At 43.0% G+C, this 24,391-nt stretch overlaps 2 protein-coding genes across 2 annotated transcripts; both read left to right on the forward strand.

Annotated features, from left to right (window-relative positions):
• Positions 1-1,068: 1,068 nt before the first annotated feature.
• On the forward strand, positions 1,069-5,670 carry LOC127769473 (probable cytokinin riboside 5'-monophosphate phosphoribohydrolase LOGL6). The gene is given in 8 exon segments (XM_052295059.1): positions 1,069-1,839; positions 1,842-1,894; positions 2,863-2,960; positions 3,153-3,183; positions 3,963-4,062; positions 4,852-4,922; positions 5,063-5,206; positions 5,338-5,670. Coding segments are annotated over 8 exon segments (750 nt in total). The 5' UTR covers positions 1,069-1,730; the 3' UTR covers positions 5,482-5,670.
• A 15,922-nt stretch (positions 5,671-21,592) lies between these two features.
• Positions 21,593-24,270, forward strand: LOC127772191 (auxin response factor 10). The gene is made up of 3 exons (XM_052298195.1): positions 21,593-22,738; positions 22,825-23,765; positions 23,871-24,270. Exons 1-3 carry the CDS (start codon positions 21,647-21,649, stop codon positions 23,938-23,940), a joined length of 2,103 nt encoding a protein of 700 aa, XP_052154155.1. The 5' UTR covers positions 21,593-21,646; the 3' UTR covers positions 23,941-24,270.
• Positions 24,271-24,391: the final 121 nt, after the last annotated feature.

Raw genomic sequence — 24,391 nt, forward strand, 5'->3', positions numbered from 1 at the left:
TTGAATATATCTTCTCAATGGTCAATTATATTACATGACCTAAGTTAGTCGGTTGAGTGGGATGATTTGTTTTACCAACTAGCTAAGATGACCCTCTCAGATAAAAATGACTGCTTTAATTATTTGGTTGCTAGAAAAAGCTAATTTTCGGTCAAATCCATTTACAGGGCAATAATGAATTTCAATGTAAAAATCCGCAAGAGAATTTTAGGAGTTAAAAGTATCATTAAAAATAGAAGTCTTTACATGGATCTTTTATATATATAAAAAAGTAATCCTAAAAAAACATGGTAAAGAGAAAAGAGGGAAGGGGGCAAGCAAATGTGTTTTTTAATGCACAAGAGATCATTTAACACATTTTCTTAGACTGTCATGTTGTTGCGTGTTTTGCTTCGCGGTGTATCTTTTTTCCTTTTAGTGCAAAAGAAATTTTGGGTGGTGGTATATTTTTTCTTTTTTCCTGGTTATAATCTTTCAGGGTTGTAATTTTGTATTTTTTTTTCTGCTTATCAATCGAACTTCGCATCGTATCTGGCGAGTCATTCAAAAAAGAAAAAAAAAAAAAGCTCCCAGGCTCCCTGCTTTGCCTGGTCGATCGGCCGGGAGACTGCCTGTGTTTTCCTCGTCCTTCCTCCTCTAGCTGTAAGCCTGTAACCTCGCTGTAAAGAGGAGCCTGTGTTCTTCATCAGAGTCTGGACCGTGAAGCCATTATCCACTCTGAACAGTTAGCCCTTCAATTCTACTCCCAATATTTACTGATGGGATGGTCCAGAAAATAAACTCCCGCGCTGCGCGCAATAACTTTTCAATGGAGTTGCAAAAGTCTGCTGCAACTTAATTTTGCAACAGTAGTTGCAATTTACAGCTAGCTCGTTGCGATGACAGTGCTTAGACTTGAAGCATAAATGTCCAAAAGAATTTCAATCGAGATGATGGATCATTGGACCCCCTATATATTACACTGGACCTGTTGATACATAATGAGCATATAGGGAAGTAAGTAAAGTGGCCGCCCCCCCATATGCGTTTTCGCTCTGCCTAAATGCATCAGACTACATTCAGCTAGTCAGGATTCCCTGAACGGGTTGCATGTGCATGTTTCTTCTCTTCTTCCTTTGCTCGGAAGTCTGTCTATGTCATCTTGATGAACCCTAGCTAGTGTATAACAAGCAAGCAGGGTTGTGTCGCCGACATGCATAAAGCTTTTTTGGACATGCGGGCCTGCAGGCCGCAGTAAGAACGAGCCGGCATGGTCTCATATAAAATCTGAACTAACCTTTTGAGATAAGAAATCTGAAGTAGCTAGCACGAACGGTCTTCACTTCTGCTAAACAAACACCGGAAGAGATCAACTAACAGAGACGGCATTATTAGTTTAAGTGATTCCAAGTGTTCTCCGGATCAATCATATTAATTTAGCCCTTCTTGATGCATGTCCTGCGTAATTAGCACATCACATTCAGCTTTCAGCTTTCTATACACCCAGTTAGGTCGAATCACACAACATGCAGCTACCAGGATATATATTATACCAACACAAAATAATCAGATGATCAGATGGGGCCTACAAGATACATATATATAACAGCAAAGCGGTAGTGCACTCAAGTGTGAGCAAAGCCATGCTGTAGTGGGATCTCTCTCCATCCATTCCTGCAGTGCCGCCACTGCTATAGCTGCGAGAGCTATAGCTAGAAAAATATCAACGTAGGAAGTGGGAGGAGAAGTAGATGATGGATACAGATCACACTGAGATAATTAAGGAGGGAGAGGCAGTAGTGGAAGCCATGGCTCTACTCCAGTCTCGGTTCAGGAGGATATGCGTCTCCTGCGGGAGCAGCCAGGCAAGAAGAAGAGCTACCAGGACGCAGCCGTTGAGCTTGGCAAGGAGCTGGTACGTTCTACTATATTTCTCAATTCTCATATATGTAATCGTCTTGACAAAGCAGCTGCTTCATTTTTCAACCTTGATCATGACATCCTTTCTGAGATCTTGCTTCTTTAATTTTCTCTCGTTAATAAAAAACACCATGGCCATGGAGCTTTTTACTGATATTCAGCACAACGCGCCTGGTGATATGTAGGTATATAGAGAGTACCTGACAAGGTTTTGGGTTTCTTTTCAACGTCGTAATCTTGGAGTAATATAATTATCAAGCTGTGTAGACGTACACTTGCTGAACAAGGGCTAAAATTTATCTCTCTATATATTTAAGTGACAATATATGCGACATTACTGCTAGCTGTAGACGTACTCTTGCAGTGCATGCAGCTTGTTCTTAGTAGAAGATGAGAGCATATGCATGAGCTGAGCACAGCATGTGTAGGTCTGAATTGAATTTCTGTATCATGCAGTAAAACCCACTTGTATTACAAAGGAGAATGTCATGAGGGCTTGCACATGAGCTTATTAATTACTTCACATGAAAGACAATATGTCTGTCGGTGAACATGGAATTTTATATTTATGCAGCTTGCATAGTTCCATAGAAAATGACTTACTCCCCAGGAACCTAGTACTGGATTAGGTTATGATCTTGTATAAGGCTGCTATATTTTGAAACGGAGGGAGTACTATCCAGCAAGTTACTACGCGCATTTGCATTTGTATGGTGACTTTTCGCCGGGATTTTCGGTGCTCAGCGCATTTTTCTCTATCCATTTCGAGGCACGGTATAAATGCAAAAATGAAATAGACTATAAGTCGCATGGATCAGTCTTAAAGGAAACTATATATAGTGTGTACTGTATGTAGTAGCTAGACTACATATTCTAGATCACTTGATGATATATATTATAGAAGACTAGATTCTAGAATGTGGAAATGCATCCCCACTCTCCATTATTATGGTTTCACCACAGGTAGCAAGGAACATTGATCTAGTGTATGGTGGAGGAAGTGTGGGGCTCATGGGCCTGGTCTCTCAAGCTGTCTACAATGGAGGGAGGCATGTTATTGGGTATGTAAAAACGTAATAATTGTTGATCATTCTTCAGCACTGATACATGGAAAGAATAACTCCGTATATAGTACACTTTGTAAGATGTCATCTTGTCATGACAATAGACTTGGATTATGGTTCCTTTCCTCAGGTGCTACATGCTAGTACTAATATATAATTTGCCATTTTGTTGTCCCTATATACACGCAGGGTGATTCCCAAGACTCTTATGCCTAGAGAGGTAAGCACGCTCATCTCCCTTCCAACAAGTCCTGACATAGTTTATTCACATGCAACGATTCCCATGAGCTTGACATCATTGTTGCTGATCACCGGTTAAAATCTCATCATTTTCATTGGAAATGTCACTTGAAAAAAAATCTAGTTAATACTTATTGATCAAGCATGTTAAGTATTTTGTAAGCATGATAGTATCACTAGATGAGATTGCTTTTTAAAAAAAAGTCAGTAGCACTGATCTAAAATTATATCACTTATAGGTATTAGAAAAACATATATATATGGTATGTGGATACATACTACTACTGGAAAATTATGCTTGTTCATTATCTTTCTTGAATCTTGATAGTGGAAAGAAGAATGCGATCTTATCTGCTTACAAAAGATCGCATGGAACGTTCAAAGAAAATCTTGTTTTTCCTTTCCCTCGTAGATGAAATCCTGCTGATCTTGACTGCCGCTTCTAGTGGCTGCCCCTTTGTTCTTAAGACCTTGATCCTTTAAGCAGATGCTGACTTTATTAATCAGAAAGAAATGTCCCTCACATTTTCTTTTTGTCCCCCAACAACAGCAACATGATTGCCTCTCCTGAACCTTTGCTGCGTTGCTCTGATTAAACTATACATGCTACCACTCCTGTTAAACAGTGCTCATCCCCTTGCTCGTTGGCTAGTTTTTGCATGCCCTCTTACTTTTTGTGGAGCAGAAAGCTGCAGGGTGCTCCTGTGTCTGTGCGAGAGGCTTTGTCACATACGCATGCGTGTTTGCTTGTGTGTGCAGATTACGGGTGAGACAGTAGGGGAGGTGAAAGCAGTGGCAGATATGCATCAGAGGAAGGCTGAGATGGCCAGGCAATCTGATGCGTTCATAGCACTGCCTGGTTAGTCTCTCTCACCACCTGGATATATTTTTTTTAAGATAATGAAACCACCTGAATATATAGCTTCATCAACTTGTGTTGAGTCGACATGTACTAATTTGCTTTACTTTTGTTGTCAATTGCCTTGTCATATTTTTCCTTTATCATGTTATGATACGTGGCTAGTGGAAGTGTGAGTGGAAAGTTGCGTAAAAGCAAGCACAAGCAGGGTGCATGAGTTTGACTTTGACCTGCTAAATTGGCTTGCATGCATGCTGCTGCCGCCCAGTCGGTGCAGAATCCTTCTTTATACGCATGAGCTGGTCGATCAGATTGTCAGATACTCGGATAAGAGAGGACCTGTTGAGCCACTTCGTGCTGATATTTTCAGTATCGTTCGTAGCTTATCTTTTTCAATTATTTGATTCTTTTTCCTAATCATCAGCCAACTGAATTTGTGATTCGCCCATCAGTCTTAAAAAAAAATTGTGATATGCCTTGTTAGCAAGGACCAAATTTGGCCCATTCCCGAGGATGGGCTGGGAATTTTAACTAGATTCAGGACCATCCTAGTGAAATGGGCTAGTATTTTTTCTGCCTTCTCAAATCAAACCTGACACAACTTCATACTACTATGGATTTATGAGGTTCAAACTCAGCCTAGAAATATTCTGAAGATAATGCAAACATCCGACAATTATACCCAGGCAGATGCTGTATCCGCAGATTCCCTCAATCAATACTCGTATTTCTGGAGGAGAGAGAGATCCAGAGCGAGCACTGTTCATTACTTAAATTTGTTTACTGCAGGTGGGTATGGAACACTTGAAGAGCTCCTGGAAGTAATTGCCTGGGCTCAGCTCGGCATTCACGACAAGCCGGTACATACTGAAATAGTTCATGATCAGCTTTTGCACATGCAACATATGTACACGCACTGATGAACAATGCACGTATATACACGGAGAGCCAAAACTTTTTTTTACCTTGGCTTAATGTGGACGATCGATGCTACGTACAGGTTGGCCTGCTAAATGTGGACGGCTACTACAACTCTCTGCTGTCGTTCATCGATAAAGCTGTGGAGGAAGAGTTCATCAGCCCCTCTGCGCGCCATATCATCGTGTTAGCTCCAACACCAAAAGAACTTCTCGAGAAGCTAGAGGTATATATACTTATATATATAATCTATCGATTTTTCTGATGCTTCATGGCACACTGCAAAGGACAGAAGAAAACGCCGGTTTCATCGGTGAATGAGAGATCGAGCTGAACTTTCCTCTTGCTCGCATGCAGGCGTACTCCCCTCGGCATGACAAGGTCGTGCCGAAGATGCAGTGGGAGATGGAGAAGATGAGCTACTGCAAGAGCTGCGAGATCCCTGGCCTGAAAGAAGGCAACAAGGCGACCATCCAAGCACAGCGAGGAAGCATGCTCTGAAATTTACTGTAGCACTAGCTAGCTATAGCTTAGCAATGCGTGCAGCAAGAAGATTCAGAACTTCTTGGTGCACATGAACTGCAACTTTTAATTCATGTAACTCGGTTCATTAGAAGGCAATTGATCACTGATCATGCAATTAGTCGTGTACGTAGCCCTAAGAATGAAATCATCAGTAAGATTTGTAAATCACAGAGCTCCAGAGCAGCAGACTGACATAAAACGATATGTGGGCTAGATCGATCTCCTCCGTGGGCTGGGCCGGATTTAACATTGGGCCAGGTTCAGCAAAACATACCACAGTTCGACAGTTCGTGTGAACAAAGAGAAGAGCATGAACTATTCGTATGCATGTACTACGTACCAGATGAATGTGTACCCCAGCTACGGAAAATACAATCCCTCTGCCGTCTGCACCATGCCTCCCATGCATGCATCAAATCGAGGGTGTGTTTAGTTCACGTTAAAATTGGAAGTTTAATTGAAATTAGAATGATGTGACGAAAAAGTTGAAAGTTTGTGTGTGAAGAAAAATTATGATGTGATGAAAAAGTTAAAAGTTTAAAGAAAAAGTTGGGAACTAAACCAGACCCCAGTCTCTACTTAACCGAAGTGCTACAGTACGTACTGCTCCAAGATTTGTGACCCAACGTACTACGACCTGCACCACTGTTTTATTGCGATCTGAAATTCTGAAGACTAGCCGTACATCGTTATCGTGCGTTTCTCAGTCTAAGCTTGCAGAGCATTGAGTTTTACGCAGTCTGGTTGATCATCAATTTCAGAGGTGCATGCATCGATGTATGTGCCTCAATTTCTCACTTCTGTGTGCATCAATTTCGTAGGGTGGAGGACTATAACTGGCTTCGTTTGCTTTGTGTTTGGAGCTTTGGATCTGTGGGAGCGTGGGCTGCAGTCTTGCAGATAGTAATCCCAAGTTAATCAGCTCAACTTGCCTAGTTGACATCTGTGCGGTTTTGCTTAGGTAGGCCCATTTAAATTGGGCCTAAACAAAAACTCACAAACACCTCAGCTCAGTATTGTTCATCCTACCAACCGGCAATGGAATAAGTTCACTTTGACTCCCTTCAAAGTGACCCTCAACCGCAAAACCGGATAGGACGACTCCCCGAACTATTGAAACCCGTGCAATTTGACTCCCTCAGCGGTTTTGAAGGACAGTTTTTGCTAATGTGGCGATGTTGACCTAGTCTTAGCCCCATGTGACGCTTACGTAGCATTAGAATTAAAAAAAATATCTATACGACCCATCTGTAATTCACACATAAAAAATATTGTGGGCCCCACTGACCATGTGGGCCCCACATATCATCCTCTCTCTATCTTCTTCCTCATCCCTCTCTCTCCCTTCTCTCTTTATCTCCCCTTTCTCTTCACCTTCTCTCTCGTGGCGCAATCGGCGGGCAGGGGCGGTGACGGCGGCAGATGATGGCCGGAGTGGCGGGGAGGGCGGGCACTGCAGTTGCGGACCTGTAGGCCAGAGCAGCGGGAGAGGGGGAAGGTGATGTGGCCCCGCCAGGCTACTTCCCTCTCGCCATCGCCCTCGCTCTCGCCACCTCCTCCTCATCCTCCTCCCGGTACGAACTCTGCGCTCGCGCCGAGGGGTGGACTTTTCGGTGGTGAGAGGGGACACAGAGCGTGGGTCATGGTGGCCAAATCCATGCGTCCACCGTGCCAAGGAGGCCTCCTGGGTCGTCGGCCGACTTGGGGACATTGGTGCTGGTGACTGGCGCCGCCGAGTTCGTCGACACCCACTGCTCCCTTGCGCTCCACAAGCGCGACGACGGCGTCGGCATCAACGACTACTGCCTCCTCGCCAAGCTCTTCGGCGTCGTCAGCATCAACGACGGCCGCTTCCTCACCAAGTTCTTCGGCATCGTGCCATTCACGCACGTGCTCCACCTCACGGTGCAGCACCATGGAGAACCTGGCAACCGGTGATGATAGAGAGACGTCAAGGGGGCGAAGGCCTCCTCGGCCACAGCTGACCAACGACCATTGTCACATTGGCCCGCCACCGACTACTTCCTCGACTGCCACACCCTATCGTCGGTTGCCCACTGCCGCCCCTACAGACCGGTGAAGGGAAGAGAAAGAGAGAGAGGATGACGTATGGGCCCACATGTCAGTGGGTCCCATATTATATTTTTGTGTGTAAATGACAGATGAGTCCCACATATATATTTTTAATTCGAATGCCACATAAGCGTCATGTGAGACGAAGAATAGGTCAACATCGTCACGTCAGCGCCACATCAGTAAAACCGCTGAGTGAGTTAAATTGCACTGGTTTCAATAGTTCGGGAAGTTGTTCTATCCGGTTTTGAAGTTGAGGGTTACATATTAGATTCGGGTGACTTTTAAGAGAGTCAATGTGGACTTATTCCACCGGCAACACATCTCACTACTGTACTCCTAAGTTCTACAGTACTACTATACTACCGTGCCTGCCGTAATTAATCTGTGCTCATCTCCTGATCTATAGATTCCAGTCTTATATTGTACTGTGTCAATTTAGAGTCGTCCTCAATTTAATCGATCTAACTCGGCCAGCATTGAGTACAGTACAGCCAGCCCAGCGTGTACAGCCCAGCTGAGTTTCCGCAGACTGCACGACTGTGCCGACGACGGTCTGTCCAGTAAGAAGAGCAACCGTGCGATGCATTCGACGACGCCGTCGTGTCCACGTACACGCGCCCCTGTCGCCCCCGGTCCTTCTCCACTGTACTCTCAGGTCTGTACCGCACGCTGCACACGTCGTCCACACCAAGGTCAGAGACGCGCACCGCGCGCGGATCGATCTTACTACCATGCATGATTCGCCAGATCGGGGCCGCGCGCGCTTCCAGGCTCTCTCGTCCCGTTGACAAAATCATCAGCTAGCGCCTGATCTCGGTCGGTCCGGTCCGCATGCATGGGAGAGCGGAGCGCGCGGCGTGCCTGTCATGCGGGACACCGTACCGTCTGCATGCATATGCATATGCATGCTAGTGGTAGTTTTTCTTCCGTTCATGGTAGTTTTTTTCTTCGGTTCATTCGCCGTCCGACGGAAGTACGGAGCCGGATATTACACCATCGATCCTAATTGTTTGCCGGTAAAAGTCAAAGTAGATATATTTTAGGGAGATGGTTGTTGCAGACTTGCAGTGTTGCTCTGGTCCCTGCACCTTGATGCTCGCGAGTCCAACTCGATGTTCGGAGTGAATAGGTCAATTGTCTTTTTTTTAGAACATTTGTGTTTGTGAGAACACGTCAATAATCAATTAATGTGTGTTTTAATTGTTCGTTTGTACTCCCTTAGCTTTGTTAAAAAACGAATCTAAAACTGGATGTGACATATTTTAATACAACGAATATGTACAGAGATATGTCCAAATTCATATTACTATAACGAATTTGGATAAAGATAGATCCCATAGTAATAGAATGTGTTACATTGTTTGGTTTTTTATGGGACTGGGTTGTTATATGGATGCGTGTTTGTGATATCTCGAGATGTGGTCCATACATCTCCCGTGGTTTCTGGGTGAACGGATGACTATACGCTCCTTGCTATTAACCTATTTTACATATGTGCATGAGATGCATGCGATGCGAGTATGCGACTCATGTTCATCCTCATAGGATAAATCAGTGGCTGGTATACATACGTTAGCGGCTTGGTACTCTATCATCTAGTCAGCACCGATATTTCGGCCACATATTAGATCCCGGAGTTTACTCACGGTTAGTCTATACTAATATAAAAAAGGAAGAGTTGTGCCTAGCAATCCTACAGGTGAAATCATCATCTCTCATCTTATCACCTCCACCACAATTTCCTCCTCTGCTCCATTAAATTCCCATGTGATAAATTTCTGTATTTTGTATTCAATCTTGTTTGGAATATCTAATCATAAATAGTTTTTTTTTTCTATTTTGAATAGTTCTCTAATGTGTAAGTACTGACCAAATACATTGAGTGGAATTTCAGATCTTTTTTATACTCATTGTAAATGTTACTCCTAATGGTTATCTTTTTTATTAAATAATTAAAAAGCAGTAGATAATTAGAAAATAGTGGGAACAGATGAATATTATATTTTTCATGTAAGTTCACCTTATCAATACCATTTGAATCAGCGGCTCGGGAGGAGCATTATATTTTTCATGTAAGTTCACCCTATCAATCCCATTTGAATCAGTGGCTCGGGATGGGATGGTAAGAGCTTAGGATGGCTATCAAATATTGCAGATCTTATAATCTTCTTTTTTAAACATTAATCTCCAATAAATAAATCATTCCTATTTCTTTTTAATTAAATTGCTAATTAGAATTTAGATTTGGTTTATAGGGATAATCTTGTTTTTTTAAACATTAATCTCCTGTAAATAAATCATCCTATTTTTTTCAATTCAATCGCTAATTAGAATTTGAATTTGGTTTATAGGGAATCGTTATGGTGCTTAAATCATCATGGTGGTAAACACGCATACAGTGATTCGTCTTTTAGCTTTCTTCATGCACTAATTACTAACTTTTACCTTGAATATTTAGTGTAGTTGAAGTCATTGTATTTTCTTCTACATTCTAAATTACATAAAACTAACATTGATATCTGCCAGATCATGTTATTGACAGATTCCACTGTACTTTCTTTTACACTCTTTTACACTGATATAAGCACTCTTTGTTTTTATTTTGAGGGATTAAGTGCATCTTATTTTCATTGAAAAATGAATGACCTAGATTTTAGTTAAAAAAATGAAGGACTTGGATTTACTGAATTGTCATCTGATGATCTATATTGTTGCACAGGGGAGAATTTTCTTCATGCTTATTGAATGATGGTTAACTAATCCCATGCCATATCTTGATGCATGTACATCGATGAGGTTTATTCCTCGACTACATTATTGGTGCATATATAGGTCAAGTTGAAGTCCTGTGATTAAGCTCTCAATAGATGGTGCCAACAAGTGGTAGGACCAGGGTGAACACGATTATATTGATGTTGAATCAATGTAGCATGCCGCATGGTGTGGAGGCCAGTCATCGAGGTTAGTTCTGTAAACATCATGCTTTATAGTTGATACTCTCATAAGGTGTACTCGAAGCTCTCAGATTGAGAAGCATTACTGTCTGAAATATCTTGTAGCTGCCTACAATGTTTAACTTGGTTATATAATTGAACTATGGTTTCTTCATGCATGCTTCCAATCCAATAATTCGTAGGACAAGAATCACACATTCATTTGTTAATTTATTTTAAATCTGCAAATAACAATCAATGACTTGATAAGGAAGTTGTATGGCATGAATACAATTTTGTTTGTGTTTTGGGAGGATTAGCATGAATATCTGATATTATCGTGCATGAATCAAAAACTAGACAATGAACTGATTAAAAGAATGTGTGCTGTACTTTTGTTCTTCTTCAGGACAATAGTAATCTATTTTTGAAAGAAAAATGCATATGACAGAGCACCGCTTACTTTGTAGGTTTGGTTATCTCTTTCTGTCAAAATTGATATCAGGATTACATGCTAACAATCTTTTGTTACACCACTGCAAGAAAATTTTATTTAAAAGAAAGAAAGCTACCATTAAGTGAGCTACTTATATTCTTAGATTTATCATTTTCTCTTGATATGTTTGTGTCTGTAGGTTTATTGTTGATGAAAAAAATCATGGATTCAGCAAGAAAGTTCAGAAATTGCAGGAACAAGATATTTTGTAAGTGTTTTGCTTTTCTATTCATTTTTCATATATTATAAATGCTCAATGAACTCCACCACAGTTTTTACAAGAAACTAGGTGTTGTATGTATAAAGCAGCGTGTGATCGTATCCATGATGAGTGGATTTTTCACTTAACAAATATTCCAGTGATTTGTAAATTTAGCTGAAGCTTGAAAGTTAATCTCAATATTATGTCCAGTCACATGGACATGGGTTCCACATGCACAAAATGACTCAAATACAATTAATGGGAGCCAAACAGAAGGAAATACTTTGCCTTTTCAAATAAATTAAATTGGACATTCTGCCTGACCTTCTGTTGCTTGCTGCCAATTTATCATAAGTTGATATGATGGCTAATTTATCTTTTTCTTTGCCCACTTAGCCTACCTATCACTCTATCAGGCCCCGTTTATGTTCAAAATTAATTATGGATTTGGGGGGCAACAGCTGCAATCACTGATATGTGATGATTATATCTATTGTACAGAGATGATGTTGTGACATTGCCACCTTCTGGGACATCGCTCATGAAGCTATATATGGACTGTCCATTTTATGGTTCAGGTAACTAGACACTCACATGGTAACAGATTTTTTTTCCTTGCTCTGTGAAACCGACGACATGTATGTCCTCCAAGCAACAAGCTCAAGTATGTGTTCTGCTTGCAGATTCAATACAAAGCAAGTGATATCTAAACAACCAACACCTAATTGATGCAATGCAAGTGAAATGCTAACAAACTGCTCTATGGCATCCTCAAAGGGTTGATTTCTGGGTCTTCGCATTTTGAGTTTCATCGATGGAAAGGTTTAAACTACATCGTTCTTTTTTTAAAGCAAAATTTATATGAATTACACATACTCCACTGTACACATATTTAACTTAACAATTATCTTTGGTTGCTTGTCAAGGATAGAAACTCTGAAAAAGCTAAAGCTATCATATGACTATAATAATAATTTGGTATATCAGTTGGTGACAAGCTGATAGCTCTATGTGATTATGTGAGGAGGACGAAGGGCAGGAGGTCAGAAGAGACCCGAGAAAGTGACATGGCACCTCATTGAGCAAGCTAGGTTGATGCTGTACACCTGTAGCGTGCCATGTAATGGATGATGTCTACATTTTTTTTATTGTCTCAAATAGACTAACAGCTTCAATATGTATATGTTACAAATTTACCCTACATATGTTTTCAGATTTTTGATGTATTATACATTTTCTATCATATATATTGCATAACGTGTATTGCACGTGCACGATTACTAGTTAGCTAAAAAGTGGTGGTAGTACATAGAATTTTAATTTATTATTTTAAGCTTTTTAAAAAATTTTAAAATAAAGACTCTAAAAACTTAGTTAATCTCAACTTTAAAGCCATACCTTCCATCCACCACACATAACGTGACATTATAACACTACCACGCTATGAGTGTGGGTGTCATAGTAACTGGCATGGTTAAAATCCTTGCCATAACATGACAATACTGCTATGCCAATGTGCCACTTGTCTCATGGCATGGCAAAATGTCATGTCAAAAAGTTGATATTTAAAAAAATTAAAAAGTTTAAAAGTAATTAGAAAATCCTAGTACGTATTGCGGTATAGTACTAGCACACTTATTCTTTTTTTTTCTCTCTCTCTCAGGGTAGCATGCACACTTATTCCTTCTAGTTCAACATTAGAACCTCAATTTCTCTCTGTTTTAAAATATTAATAACTTTTATGATTCAAATTGTTACATAGTATAAATGTTAATTTCTAGAACACTGATTTTAATGCACGAGAATTCAAACATTTCCAGCCAATCAAGTATATATGAAGGAAAATCCAAATAATTCAAAATTTGATCGATGAAGTGACATGGAAAAAAACAATTATTCTCTCTCATTAAACCTAAAAATATTTATATTATAAACGGAGGGAGTAGCTTTATATATATATATATATATATATATATATATATATATATATATATATATATATACTAGAATATTTTACGCACATGTTTCAGCAGTGATCCGTTTTCTAACGTGCATGGAGCCTAGTACTGTTGCTTTAGGTGTATACAGTCGTATGCATCATGGGTGTAGGGAGGCACGACAATCCAGGCCTAGCTTAGAGAGAAAGGTCACTGTAGGTACAAAATGAAGGTAGTAGTAGTAGACCCTAATGTCGGGAACGTAACTGTAGATGGTGGCCCAGGGTGTTGCCCGGAACCAAACAAAACCTGCTGGCAGATCTAGCAGCACATTTCTGATGGGTGCTGTGAGCAGCCTGGACGTTTGCACTGTTGAAGGCCACTGTCTATCGTATATTCGTTTCTAGTGGCTACACACGCTGACGAACAGGAGCGAGATGACAATTGCTATAAATAAGAGGGGTCGATCGGTCACCTTACACGATTCGTGTCTTGTGCATGGGCCGAGAGACCGTAGGGGTGGCCATCAGGTGTCATTAAGGTTCGTGAAGATGCAGGGTTCGTTTCGATAAAATCTTACTACTACATGAATCCTTTGGCCGGTAAGGCGGTTACAAAGCTTTCGTTTACCGAAATTAACCCCACTAAACCAATGTTGTTCGGTAGGCCCTAAACCAATGCAGACTTAAACTCTTAAAAAGACAACTACTGGGTTCAACATTACTGGAAGTACAGCGATGAGTAAAAGTGTAGAAATAAATGTAAAGGCTTGATGACGAGAATGACAATGACCCTGACACAGGCCACTAGCGGCGTAGGGGCCCGGCGGCTGCAGCCGTACAGCGGGCATCCGCAGTCGAAGCAAACGTGGCGCGCGGCAAAGTTTCGCCTCTGCCCACGAGCGCTCCTCTTCCGGTTTTCCCACGAACGCTCGCGACAAGGCGCGCACACACGACACGAACACGAACACGAACACGACACCGCCCACACCTCCACCCCACCCACGCCTCGGCGCGCGGCTCGGCTCTCTCACGTTGCATCACAACCACGCCAGCGACGTCGACTTGTCCTGTCCATGCGCGCGCCGTGACGCGGTCGTGTCCCGTAGCTGTCTGCGCGCGAAGGACGGCCCCCAGTCCCCCACGCATGTGTAATCCTATACGTTCGGTTCTCGATCGTCGTTGGCAACGGGTCAGCTCTTGCCCTATTGGCCGAAACGCGCGCCCCGCACCTGACTTCACATTCTCCCTCCGCCCTTGCCGCTAAACCAACAATTGGGACCAAACATAGCCCCGTCCTAACCCTGCTTCGGGCTACATCAGGTCAGAGACGGACGCATCTAACCTTCTCAAGCTGGCAGTTGTGCTAGAACTTTGATTGGTCCACCTGTGCCCGCATTTTCTTGACACGTGTCGCTCTCTAGCTGTGGCCTCACCTCCTGACGTGTACATGCGCATGTCCGGTGCACGTAGGGGTGGGCATAAAATCACCGAAAATCAAAAGCCGAACCGACCACACCAAACCAAGCCGAAGTGTCTTTTTTTGGTATTCCCTTTTTTCTTTGGTTTTATTTCTCCCTATGTTCGGTCTTTGGTTTTCCCCTTGGTTTCTCATCTCTGGAAACCGAGGAACCCGCATAACTAATCAATTATGTACGATCCCATCTCCTCCGTGAAAACCTCAAAGTCCATGCCCTTTCGCTAGTGGAAAAGCCCATTAATTCCATCACCTCTCACCAATTCCTATCGCCTGTAACCTATCCAGCCCATTTAACTACTGGCACGTTGCTCGCAGGCTACAGAGTCACAACATGCCAGATGAGTTTCCTCGGCTTGATCGGAAAACCGACCAACAGAACCAAAGAAGTTCGGCTGTCTTGGCGCGGTTTTTTTTTTCTTTTGGTGAACACTTTGGTTTGGATTTGTTGCAAATCGATCTAGTAGAACACTGAAGAAACCAAACCGAAACACCCAAGGAAACCGAACACCCACTCCTAGATGGGTGCTCCACTGGGTCATACGCCCAGTGTGGGTTGCACTTTGGCTGGTGCGATTTGGGCCATATCCTCTCAAATAACTAAAACGTGTAAAAAAAACATGATTTTGCTATTTTTTAGATGATAATAAAGCTATTCTCATAAAAAAAATATACGCCTCGAACTGACTTAAAGATAATCAACCATTATACAGAACTCACTAGTGTTATTACAACTGCGTTATAGTTCGTATAGTTTACATATCAAAGGCTCAAACAGACAAACACCTAGGATACGGCGGACCACTCAACTCCAGCTTGTTCGTCAGCGGTTCGTGCCACCGTGCTATGGCCCATAGGTACACCCATGGGCACGCCTAGCATAAAGCAAGGGCCATTTGCGGGCAACTGAGCTCAACTATCGCGTACTCATGTTAGGGCGATGTTGTGCTCAGCTCCGTGAGCTCAGTTGATGTTAGTAAGGGAGTAACACTTGTTGTTTTGGGTATATCTTTCTCCTATGGTTTGTCATTAAATTTTGTCATCTTTTAGTTCTGTCAATAAATTTATTTTTTTTCAATTCCTTTGATGTTGAATTTTAGTGTTCTTTTATGTCCTATGAAATTTCCCCCTTATATATCTCTTTGTAAGTTTGCAGGAGAGTCGCAGGATCCAAGTAATTAAAAGGAAAAAGTCCAAATACCTCCCTAAACTTTAGATGGAAGTCCGTCTAGTGCCCTGAACTTTAAAACCGGACATCCAACCCCATGAACTTTACCATACCATCCATGTTACCCCCTAAGGTGGTTTTAAAAGATGGTTTTGCATATTTTGGAAGTTTAAACGAATAATTTTGAATAACTAATATAATATATTTGCATATGATTAGTTATAAATCATCAATCTATTCTTATACAATGATAACATGCTATTATTACGTTGGTACTTATTTGTGAGTGAGAGCTAATAAGGAGCAAAAAGAAATATTTAAGTCAAAACTTTAATATATATATGTCCAAAGTGTATGACATGTGATCAAACTCATCCAACTTATATACAAATTAGTAAAAACCACTATGCAAAATCAACTTAGAGGGTTATATAAACGGTATTGTAAAGTTTAGGGGGTTGAATGTCCGGTTTCAAAGTTCAGGGTGCTAGACGGACTTCCACCCAAAGTTTAGGGGGTTATTTGGACTTTTTCCTAATTAAAATAGGCCACCACTCAGCACCCTCATTCCAAGTTTAACACATGTGAACTAGCTCATTTGTCTATCATGGAGCGGAATCTAACCTTCTCAAGCTAGCCGTTGTGCTAGAGTTTGATTGGTCCACCTATGCTCCGTAATTTTCTTGACACGTGTACGCGTCAGGCCATGGGCTCACCTCCTGACGCTTACACGGTTGGTGTCACCAACCGATGCTAAAGATACATTTTTAGTACTGGTTAGTAACACTAACCGAAACTAAAGATGTTTTTGGGACTTGGACTTTTAGAACCGGAATTAAAAATATTTTCAGTACCAGTTCTAAATCTAACCAAGATATTTGTGTTTTTGGGTATCACGGTAAAAGATCAATTCTGCACTAGTGCAAGTAAACAAACGCACACCTTTTTTTTCATGAACACACGCCCATATATTAAATAAGGAGTAGCATAAATAGGTAACACGGTTACTGAGGGAATATAGTATGGTAATTGCCTTTTTGACTGGTAATATCAAGCACCTTCATTCTGATATTAAACAATCCGCATCAAAACATAAAGCTTTACCAACTTTTTTTTTCACCAACCTTATGCAAACACAAAATTATAGAAGTCATTAAACGGAATAAGCATTACTAAACAACATAAGCTGCAAGTTATACAATAACAGGCATGCCTTGGCACGCCGATTTTCTAGTCTACTCACCGTTGTATATTTTGCTAAAAAGAGATTAGGCATGCCACGTCATTAGATTAAAACAAACCATTGGATGATAACTGTGGCAACTAACTCACCATTGGATTGAATATGTTCTTCAAGGCTCTAAATAAGGGTGGAACAATAGTATGTAGGAAAATGCTATATATACGACTAAACTTGTTCGACTTTGGAACGAACTTAATGTCCTGAGTTCGTGACGTTAATCTCTGTAGGACTAAGCCATGTTGTCACCTTACTCAGCCATGTATGGAGTTGTTTTACCGTTTGATCGTACGTTGGTCGGACAAACACGTCGTACGTATAGCATTGTTCTAGCAAATAGTACTCGTATTAGTTTAGTCAAGAATATACTCCCTTTGTCCTATAATATAGCAATATAAAATTGGATGATACATTTCATAGTACAACAAATTATGTGTATAATCGTTTAGTTAAGAAATTAAGAGTAGCTCAGGATCCGTCACAAGAATATATTCTCTTCATTCCATCATATAACAATCTAGGACCAGATGGTACAATCTAGTACCATCACTACTGCAGGACATCACGAATGAACAACACTATAAATACCAACAATTCTAAAATCGATACCTATTAAAACTTTTCTCACCTCCACGAATTAAAAAGATGTATAACCAGTACCTTTAATAAACTATAGGTGTCGGTTTTAGAAAAAAAAAATAGCACAAATACTATATGTGTATTTTTTTTAACCAGCACCTTAAATAAAATTAATTATAGGTGGCAATCAATTTGAAATTATCTTTTCCTTATTCACCCGCGAGCAGATACCGTGAGCAAGAGCAGCAACAATATATTCTTCCTCTCTCACGAGCAGAGCGGCGCCAGATCCGACGGACAAGCTTAAGGGCTATCTGATTTGGAGAAGCTCATTCCCAGCAGAGCGGCGCCAGATCTAACGGGCAAGCTTAAGGGCTACCTGATTTGGAGAAGCTCCTTCCCTCGACATCGACAATTGTGAGAGACGACACATGTTCTTTTGTTATAGTGTAGTTGCTATGGGATGTTTGATTCTGTAATTAACTTGCGGCTTACTCAACTCCTTCTATGTTAGATTAATTTGTTATAGGATGTTTGATTCTGTAATGAAGTTGCGGCTTACTTAACTTCTTCTATGTATTGTTGGATGTTGATATGGAGATGTTAAAATATTGATTATGATTATGTTCTTGGATGTTAGATCGAACGAGTGATATGGTGATGGAATCTAGTTGTGGGGAAGCTGAGCTACATTTGAGTCGATGCATTGAGCAGACTTGTTTTCATTCTTGAAATCATAAAGGTTTCTATTGGGTGTTTTCATTGTTGACCGGCTGGATTTTCTGTAGTAGTGCATTTAATATATGTATAATTTATAAGTGTGAATATACAATAGTTTCGACGAATGAAATAACATGAAAAAATACTGCAAAGTACGGGCTCAACTAATTATGCCTAATTTATGAGTGTCTATCCTCATAATACTATCCATCACCGCTACATATACGTATCAGTTTTTAACCATAGCATATTATTTTTCACCATCACTTTTTGTGCTTCTTTACTACTTTTCTTTTTTTTGCAGATTACCCCTTATCACAGGTAGACCATGAGAAACCCTACCTGCGACAATTTTGGTCCAGGGAAGACACAAGCAACCCATGTAAATGAATTATCACAAACAGCTCCCTAAGACAGCCACCTACAAAACACCTCTATTTTCGCAGGTGACTAACTTAGAGACCCCTATAGATAATTAAGCTCATCACAGACATCGTGGTTAAGCTTGACGTCTAAGAAATAGAGATGTTTTCATAGATGGCCGGTGCGCGCGGTTACTCTCTTTCCAAGTATATATATTCCTTCCAATCAGCTGCTTCTTCTCAAGCATGAGGTTTCTCTCTCCAAAATAATTAACATATTGGAGTGTGTAAACTCGAAATATTTGGTGCAATTTGCTACATAAGGTTAGATTCATGTTTTTTTCCTATACTTTTTGAGTTTTTTTTTAAAAAAAACTATGCATTCAACACAGAGAATTTAGCCATGGAAGGTTGCAGCTAGACCTGTAACATGTTAATTGTAATTTTAGGCTCTAATTGGAGCAAAGCTTTCAGGCCACATCTGTTCATTGGTGGTTCTCATTCATCAATGATTAGATTTGGGAAACTTAAGGCTTTAAATTCAAACTCTGGCACCCGTATCAACTTATACTCAGTCAAAAGATAAGCGAGTGGTACTTCTTTCTATTTCATTATAGCTCCGTCTCAACTAGTTCGGGTGCTAGGGGAAGCCATGGTAGAGATGGCAGGGGCAATATGAGCCCGTACAAAGCAACTGTACACAAAAACTGGTCAAAGACATACGAGACATAAAGGGTGTGTTTAGTTCCACGCCAAAATTGAAAGTTTGACTAAAATTGAAAGTTTGAAGAAAAAAGTTAGAAGTTTATGTGTGTAGGAAAGTTTTGATGTGATGACAAAGTTGAAAGTTTGAAGAAATAGTTAGGAACTAAACCAGGCCAAACAATGGCACAGTTCAAATTTCACAACAGTCTCAGTGGTACTCATTCTATTTCAGCCTTTTTTTACTAATAACGTATTTCTAACCGTGCAATTTAATAATGGATGGATCAATTAAACTTCTTTAACTACAATACGCGACGATAGAACCATAAATCTATTGATACTGGAATGAATAATTAGAGTAAATTGCGCTCGTGGTACATGAACTTGTGTGGTGGGTGCAACTAGGTACAACAACTTACAAATTGCTCATCCTAATGTAGTAACTTGACTAGTCCGTGCGAATTGGGCCAAAATTATCAATGCAAACCAAATCGTTGTAAAACATCACAAATAGATGGCATGACAGCTTACATGTATGACCATATTTTGGATATCCTATTTAGAATCCAAAGAAAAAGAGAAATTATATGTGTAAAATTTCATTTTTGATGCATAGAAAAGAATTTATTTCATGTCTTGAAAAAAGTTGTCCTCTGTATAACTCGTATAATGTCGGGACCAGGAAAATGTCGTCCATGCATTAGCCTCATAGAAAATTTATTTTATTTTTCATTCTCAGACACTCCATTTCACCGAAAACTTATTTTAAAAGTTTATTTCCATGGTTGGACATTGATAATTGTTTCACTTTCGTCAATCTAAATATTGAAAATATCAAGTGAACAGTGATTACACATTTTATCAATCCAAATTTTGATGTGTAATAAAAATTACTCGTCAATATGTACCATATTAGATCAATTTTGCTTGCAGAGATCGTTTTGGCCTAGGTTCGCACGGACTTAGCAAGTTGGTGTATCGAAATGAGCAATTTGCAAATTGTTGTACTTATTTGCACCCACTACGCAAGTTTATATACCGTGAGCGCAATTTACTCTAATAATTAACTAGCTAACTAATACGACTTGTCTTGAAACAACATGTGACATATTTCCTATGTAAGCAAACATGAATGCTTATTTTGTTTTAGTTAATTAAGCTTAAGTGTCACATTCCATGTCTCGGTGTGAAAATAAACAAAACCTGATTTTTAAAATAAGAAGTTCCTTTGCCAGCAACAACCTCATGTGCTTAATCCGTGCTATTGCACCGACGAAACATGGATGTTATGTATGTTGTACTATCCTCTCTGTCGTCCTAAAAATATAAGAAATTTTCGATGGATGGAACACTTTATAATATAATGATTCTGAACATTCATAGTACTGTAAAATGTTCCATTCATCCAAAATCTCTTATATTCTAGAATAGAGGAAGTATATTGGTTTTTTTTTTACAGCTCGAAGGACTTCTTCATTTGTCAATAATCTGCATTAGTTTAAGAAGCAACTCTCCTAAAAATAAGTTTAGGAAGCAACTGAGCTTTAATGTGACATGGATGATATGCCATGTGGTTTAATAAAAGTCAAATCCTTGTTCTGATAAAAGTAAAATCTTAGCAGCCGAGAGATCACCCTTGTCACCGTCAACATGCCTGTGTTCTGCGGAAATCAAACTCCATGTCGGCAATGTTGTGAAAGCCCTGCAAACAAATGATATCCTAAAATCAGTTTTTATCGCTTTGATCACAATGATTCGGGTTATAACCCGGCCGTCAACTCGGGCAACCAGGCCAAATGTTAATGTAGAATCAGCTGGTTGAGCCGCATCATGATGAAAAGAACGGGCAATTCGACTGGAGGACCAGTTCCATCACCCTAACTATGATCCAGAACCCGCATAACCCGTGTTCTGCGTACAGCACCGCATTTGCTGGCTGCCTTGGTGTCTCCACTCCCCCAAGTCCACACCACACACTGATGCAACTGCACTTAAGCGCACGAATCTTTGACTCGTGGAGGTTTGTTACTCCGTGGGAAGTTACCGTCCCGCTAAACACACGCCCCCATTTCCACTAGTCCACAAACCCCTCCCGAAGTTTAGTCCGAATCGCCCGTCGTTCCCGTGCGACCGGAACTCTCCCTCCCCCCCGCACTCTCACTCGCAGTCCATCATATAGTCCCATACCGCCCGCCTAGTCTCATTGGAAACCACCTCATTAGTCATCCCATCGAGTTGGGTTGAGAGATGCTCCCCTTCATGGAGCTCGCGGGGCCGACGGAAGGCGACGGCGGCGGGTCCGTGGACTCCCAGCTGTGGGCGGCGTGCGCGGGGAGCATGTCGTCGGTGCCGCCCGTGGGCGCGGCGGTGTACTACTTCCCGCAGGGCCACGCGGAGCAGGCGAGCGCGGCCGTGGACCTGTCGTCCGCGCGCGTCCCGCCGCTCGTGCCGTGCCGGGTTGTCGCCGTGCGGTTCATGGCCGACGCGGAGAGCGACGAGGTCTTCGCCAAGATACGCCTCGTCCCGCTACGCCCCGGCGACGCGGTGGTGGACGTGGGCGAGGCGGCCGCGGCCGAGGCGCGGCGGGAGGAGGAGAATAGTAGTAGGCCGAGGCCGACGTCGTTCGCCAAGACGCTGACGCAGTCCGACGCGAACAACGGCGGGGGGTTCTCCGTGCCGCGGTTCTGCGCCGAGACCATCTTCCCGGAGCTGGACTACAGCAGCGAGCCGCCCGTGCAGTCCGTCTGCGCCAAGGACGTGCACGGTGTGGAGTGGACGTTCCGGCACATCTACCGGGGCACCCCGCGCCGGCACCTGCTCACCACGGGGTGGAGTCCCTTCGTCAACAAGAAGCAGCTCACGGCCGGCGACTCCATCGTGTTCATGCGTGACGAGGGCGGGAACATCCACGTCGGGCTCCGCCGCGCTAAACGCGGGTTCTGCAGCATCGGCGGCGACGACGAGAGCCTCTCCTCGATGCCCGGGTGGGACCAGTACAGGGGCTTGATGCGGCGCAATGCGACCGCGACCGCGACCGGTGGGAGAACCCCGCCCAAGGGGAAGGTCCCGCCGGAGAACGTGCTCACGGCGGCGACGAGGGCCACCACCGGGCAGCCGTTCGAGGTGCTGTACTACCCGCGGGCGAGCACGCCCGAGTTCTGCGTGAGGGCGGCCGCGGTCAGGACGGCCATGGCCGTGCAGTGGTGCCCCGGCATGCGGTTCAAGATGGCGTTCGAGACAGAGGACTCGTCGCGGATCAGCTGGTTCATGGGCACCGTCGCCGGCGTCCAGGCCTCCGACCCCGTCCGTTGGCCGCAGTCGCCATGGCGTCTCCTTCAGGTACACATACACGGCACCAACATGAGACAACCCCAACTCGATCACGATAGAGTCGTAGAGTTCTTGATCAATTGGCCTCCTCGCAGGTGACCTGGGACGAGCCGGAGCTCCTACAGAACGTAAAGCGCGTGTGCCCGTGGCTGGTGGAGCTCGTGTCGAGCATGCCCAACCTCCACCTGCCATCCTTCTCGCCGCCGCGCAAGAAGCCGCGCAACCCGCCTTACGCGGAGCTCCCCCTCGAGGGCCAGATCTTCACCGGCCCGGTGTTCCCGCCCAATCCAATGGCGCACGACCACCACCACCACCATGGTTTCCCTTTCCTCCCCTTCCCGGACAGTAGTGCTCAACCTGCAGGCATACAGGGAGCCAGGCATGCGCAGTTCGCTTCACCGTTCCCGGAGTTCCACATCGGCAACCTGCAGCCGAATCTGATGCTCTACGCCGGCATCCGCCTCCCGCCCGCCGATCGCGCCGCCCCCGCTCCTCGCCCGCCGAGAATCATCATCAGCACCGACCTGACGATTGGCAGCCCGGGTAAACCCGACGACGCCGCGTGCTCTCCCTCATCCGGCGGCAAGAAGATCGACGACACCAAGCCGCGGGGGTTTCTCCTCTTTGGACAGGCAATTCTAACCGAGGAGCAGATCAAGAACGGCAACTCCGATGGTCGTCCGGCCTCGCCGAACTGGGACGCCGAGAAGGCGCCTAACACCTCGGAAGGCTCCGACTCCGGCGTCACCCAGGGCAGCCCCACCGAGAACACCACGCCGTCGTGGAGCCTACCGTATTTTGGAGGCAACAACATCAGCCGCGGATCCGAGTACGAGCTGAATCCCGGGCAGTGCAAGGTGTTCGTCGAGTCGGAAACCGTCGGCCGGAGCCTCGATCTCTCGGCGCTGAGCTCGTTCGAGGAGCTGTACGCCTGCCTGTCTGATATGTTCAGCATTGGCAGCGATGAACTGAGGAGCCATCTGGTGTACCGCAGCCCCGCCGGCGAAGTCAAGCACGCCGGCGACGAGCCATTCTGGTGAGCACACTAGCCGTTCGCCCGTTCCTCGTCAATACTAGTTGTATTTACCACTCGGTTATCAATTCTTGATCTGAAACTTAGCGATTTTTCTGTCATTTGCAGCGCGTTCGTGAAATCGGCGCGTAAGCTTAGGATACTGACAGATGCTGGCAGTGACAACCTGGGAGATTAGAAGAAGTAATAAATCAGCCGAATAACTTAGGGCGCTACTCCTAGTCTTTTGGAAGCAAAAATAAGCCGAGAGCTGCATGCACGTACAGCTGCATGAGCTGCGGTTTCTCCTTGCTCCAGTCCAGTCTAGAGATTTTTATTCAGGGTAAAGCTGATGCAGTCTTCAGTTAATTAGGTGTTTTTTTAGTCCTTTTTACAGCTTTCTCGCTAGGGGTTTCAGGTAACAACTACTAGCGCAAAGTGCAGACAGAATGTAGTCTTTGCACCTTGGTCATCAAATCAAATGTACTGGTACTTCTTTTATTCTCATTCGGCGGATATTGAGCCTTAATTTGTTTCACGAAATTGAATGCTTCTGCCGCACCAGACCAAGGTGACAGGATTAGATTAGTGCAGGTGCAGGCTTACCTGTATGCAGTAATTACTATCTGCCGGAATATTTACTCGGCGCT

The sequence above is a fragment of the Oryza glaberrima genome, chromosome 4 (assembly GCF_000147395.1).
Source record: "Oryza glaberrima chromosome 4, OglaRS2, whole genome shotgun sequence".
Lineage (NCBI taxonomy): Eukaryota > Viridiplantae > Streptophyta > Magnoliopsida > Poales > Poaceae > Oryza > Oryza glaberrima.

Bases quoted from the DNA above. Each gene is read 5' to 3' on its own strand.
- LOC127772191 (XM_052298195.1), top strand. From the start codon at position 21,647: ATGCTCCCCTTCATGGAGCTCGCGGGGCCGACGGAAGGCGACGGCGGC. The intron at 22,739-22,824 runs GTACACATACAC...GCCTCCTCGCAG, and splicing joins CGCCATGGCGTCTCCTTCAG to GTGACCTGGGACGAGCCGGA. The intron at 23,766-23,870 runs GTGAGCACACTA...TGTCATTTGCAG, and splicing joins GCCGGCGACGAGCCATTCTG to CGCGTTCGTGAAATCGGCGC.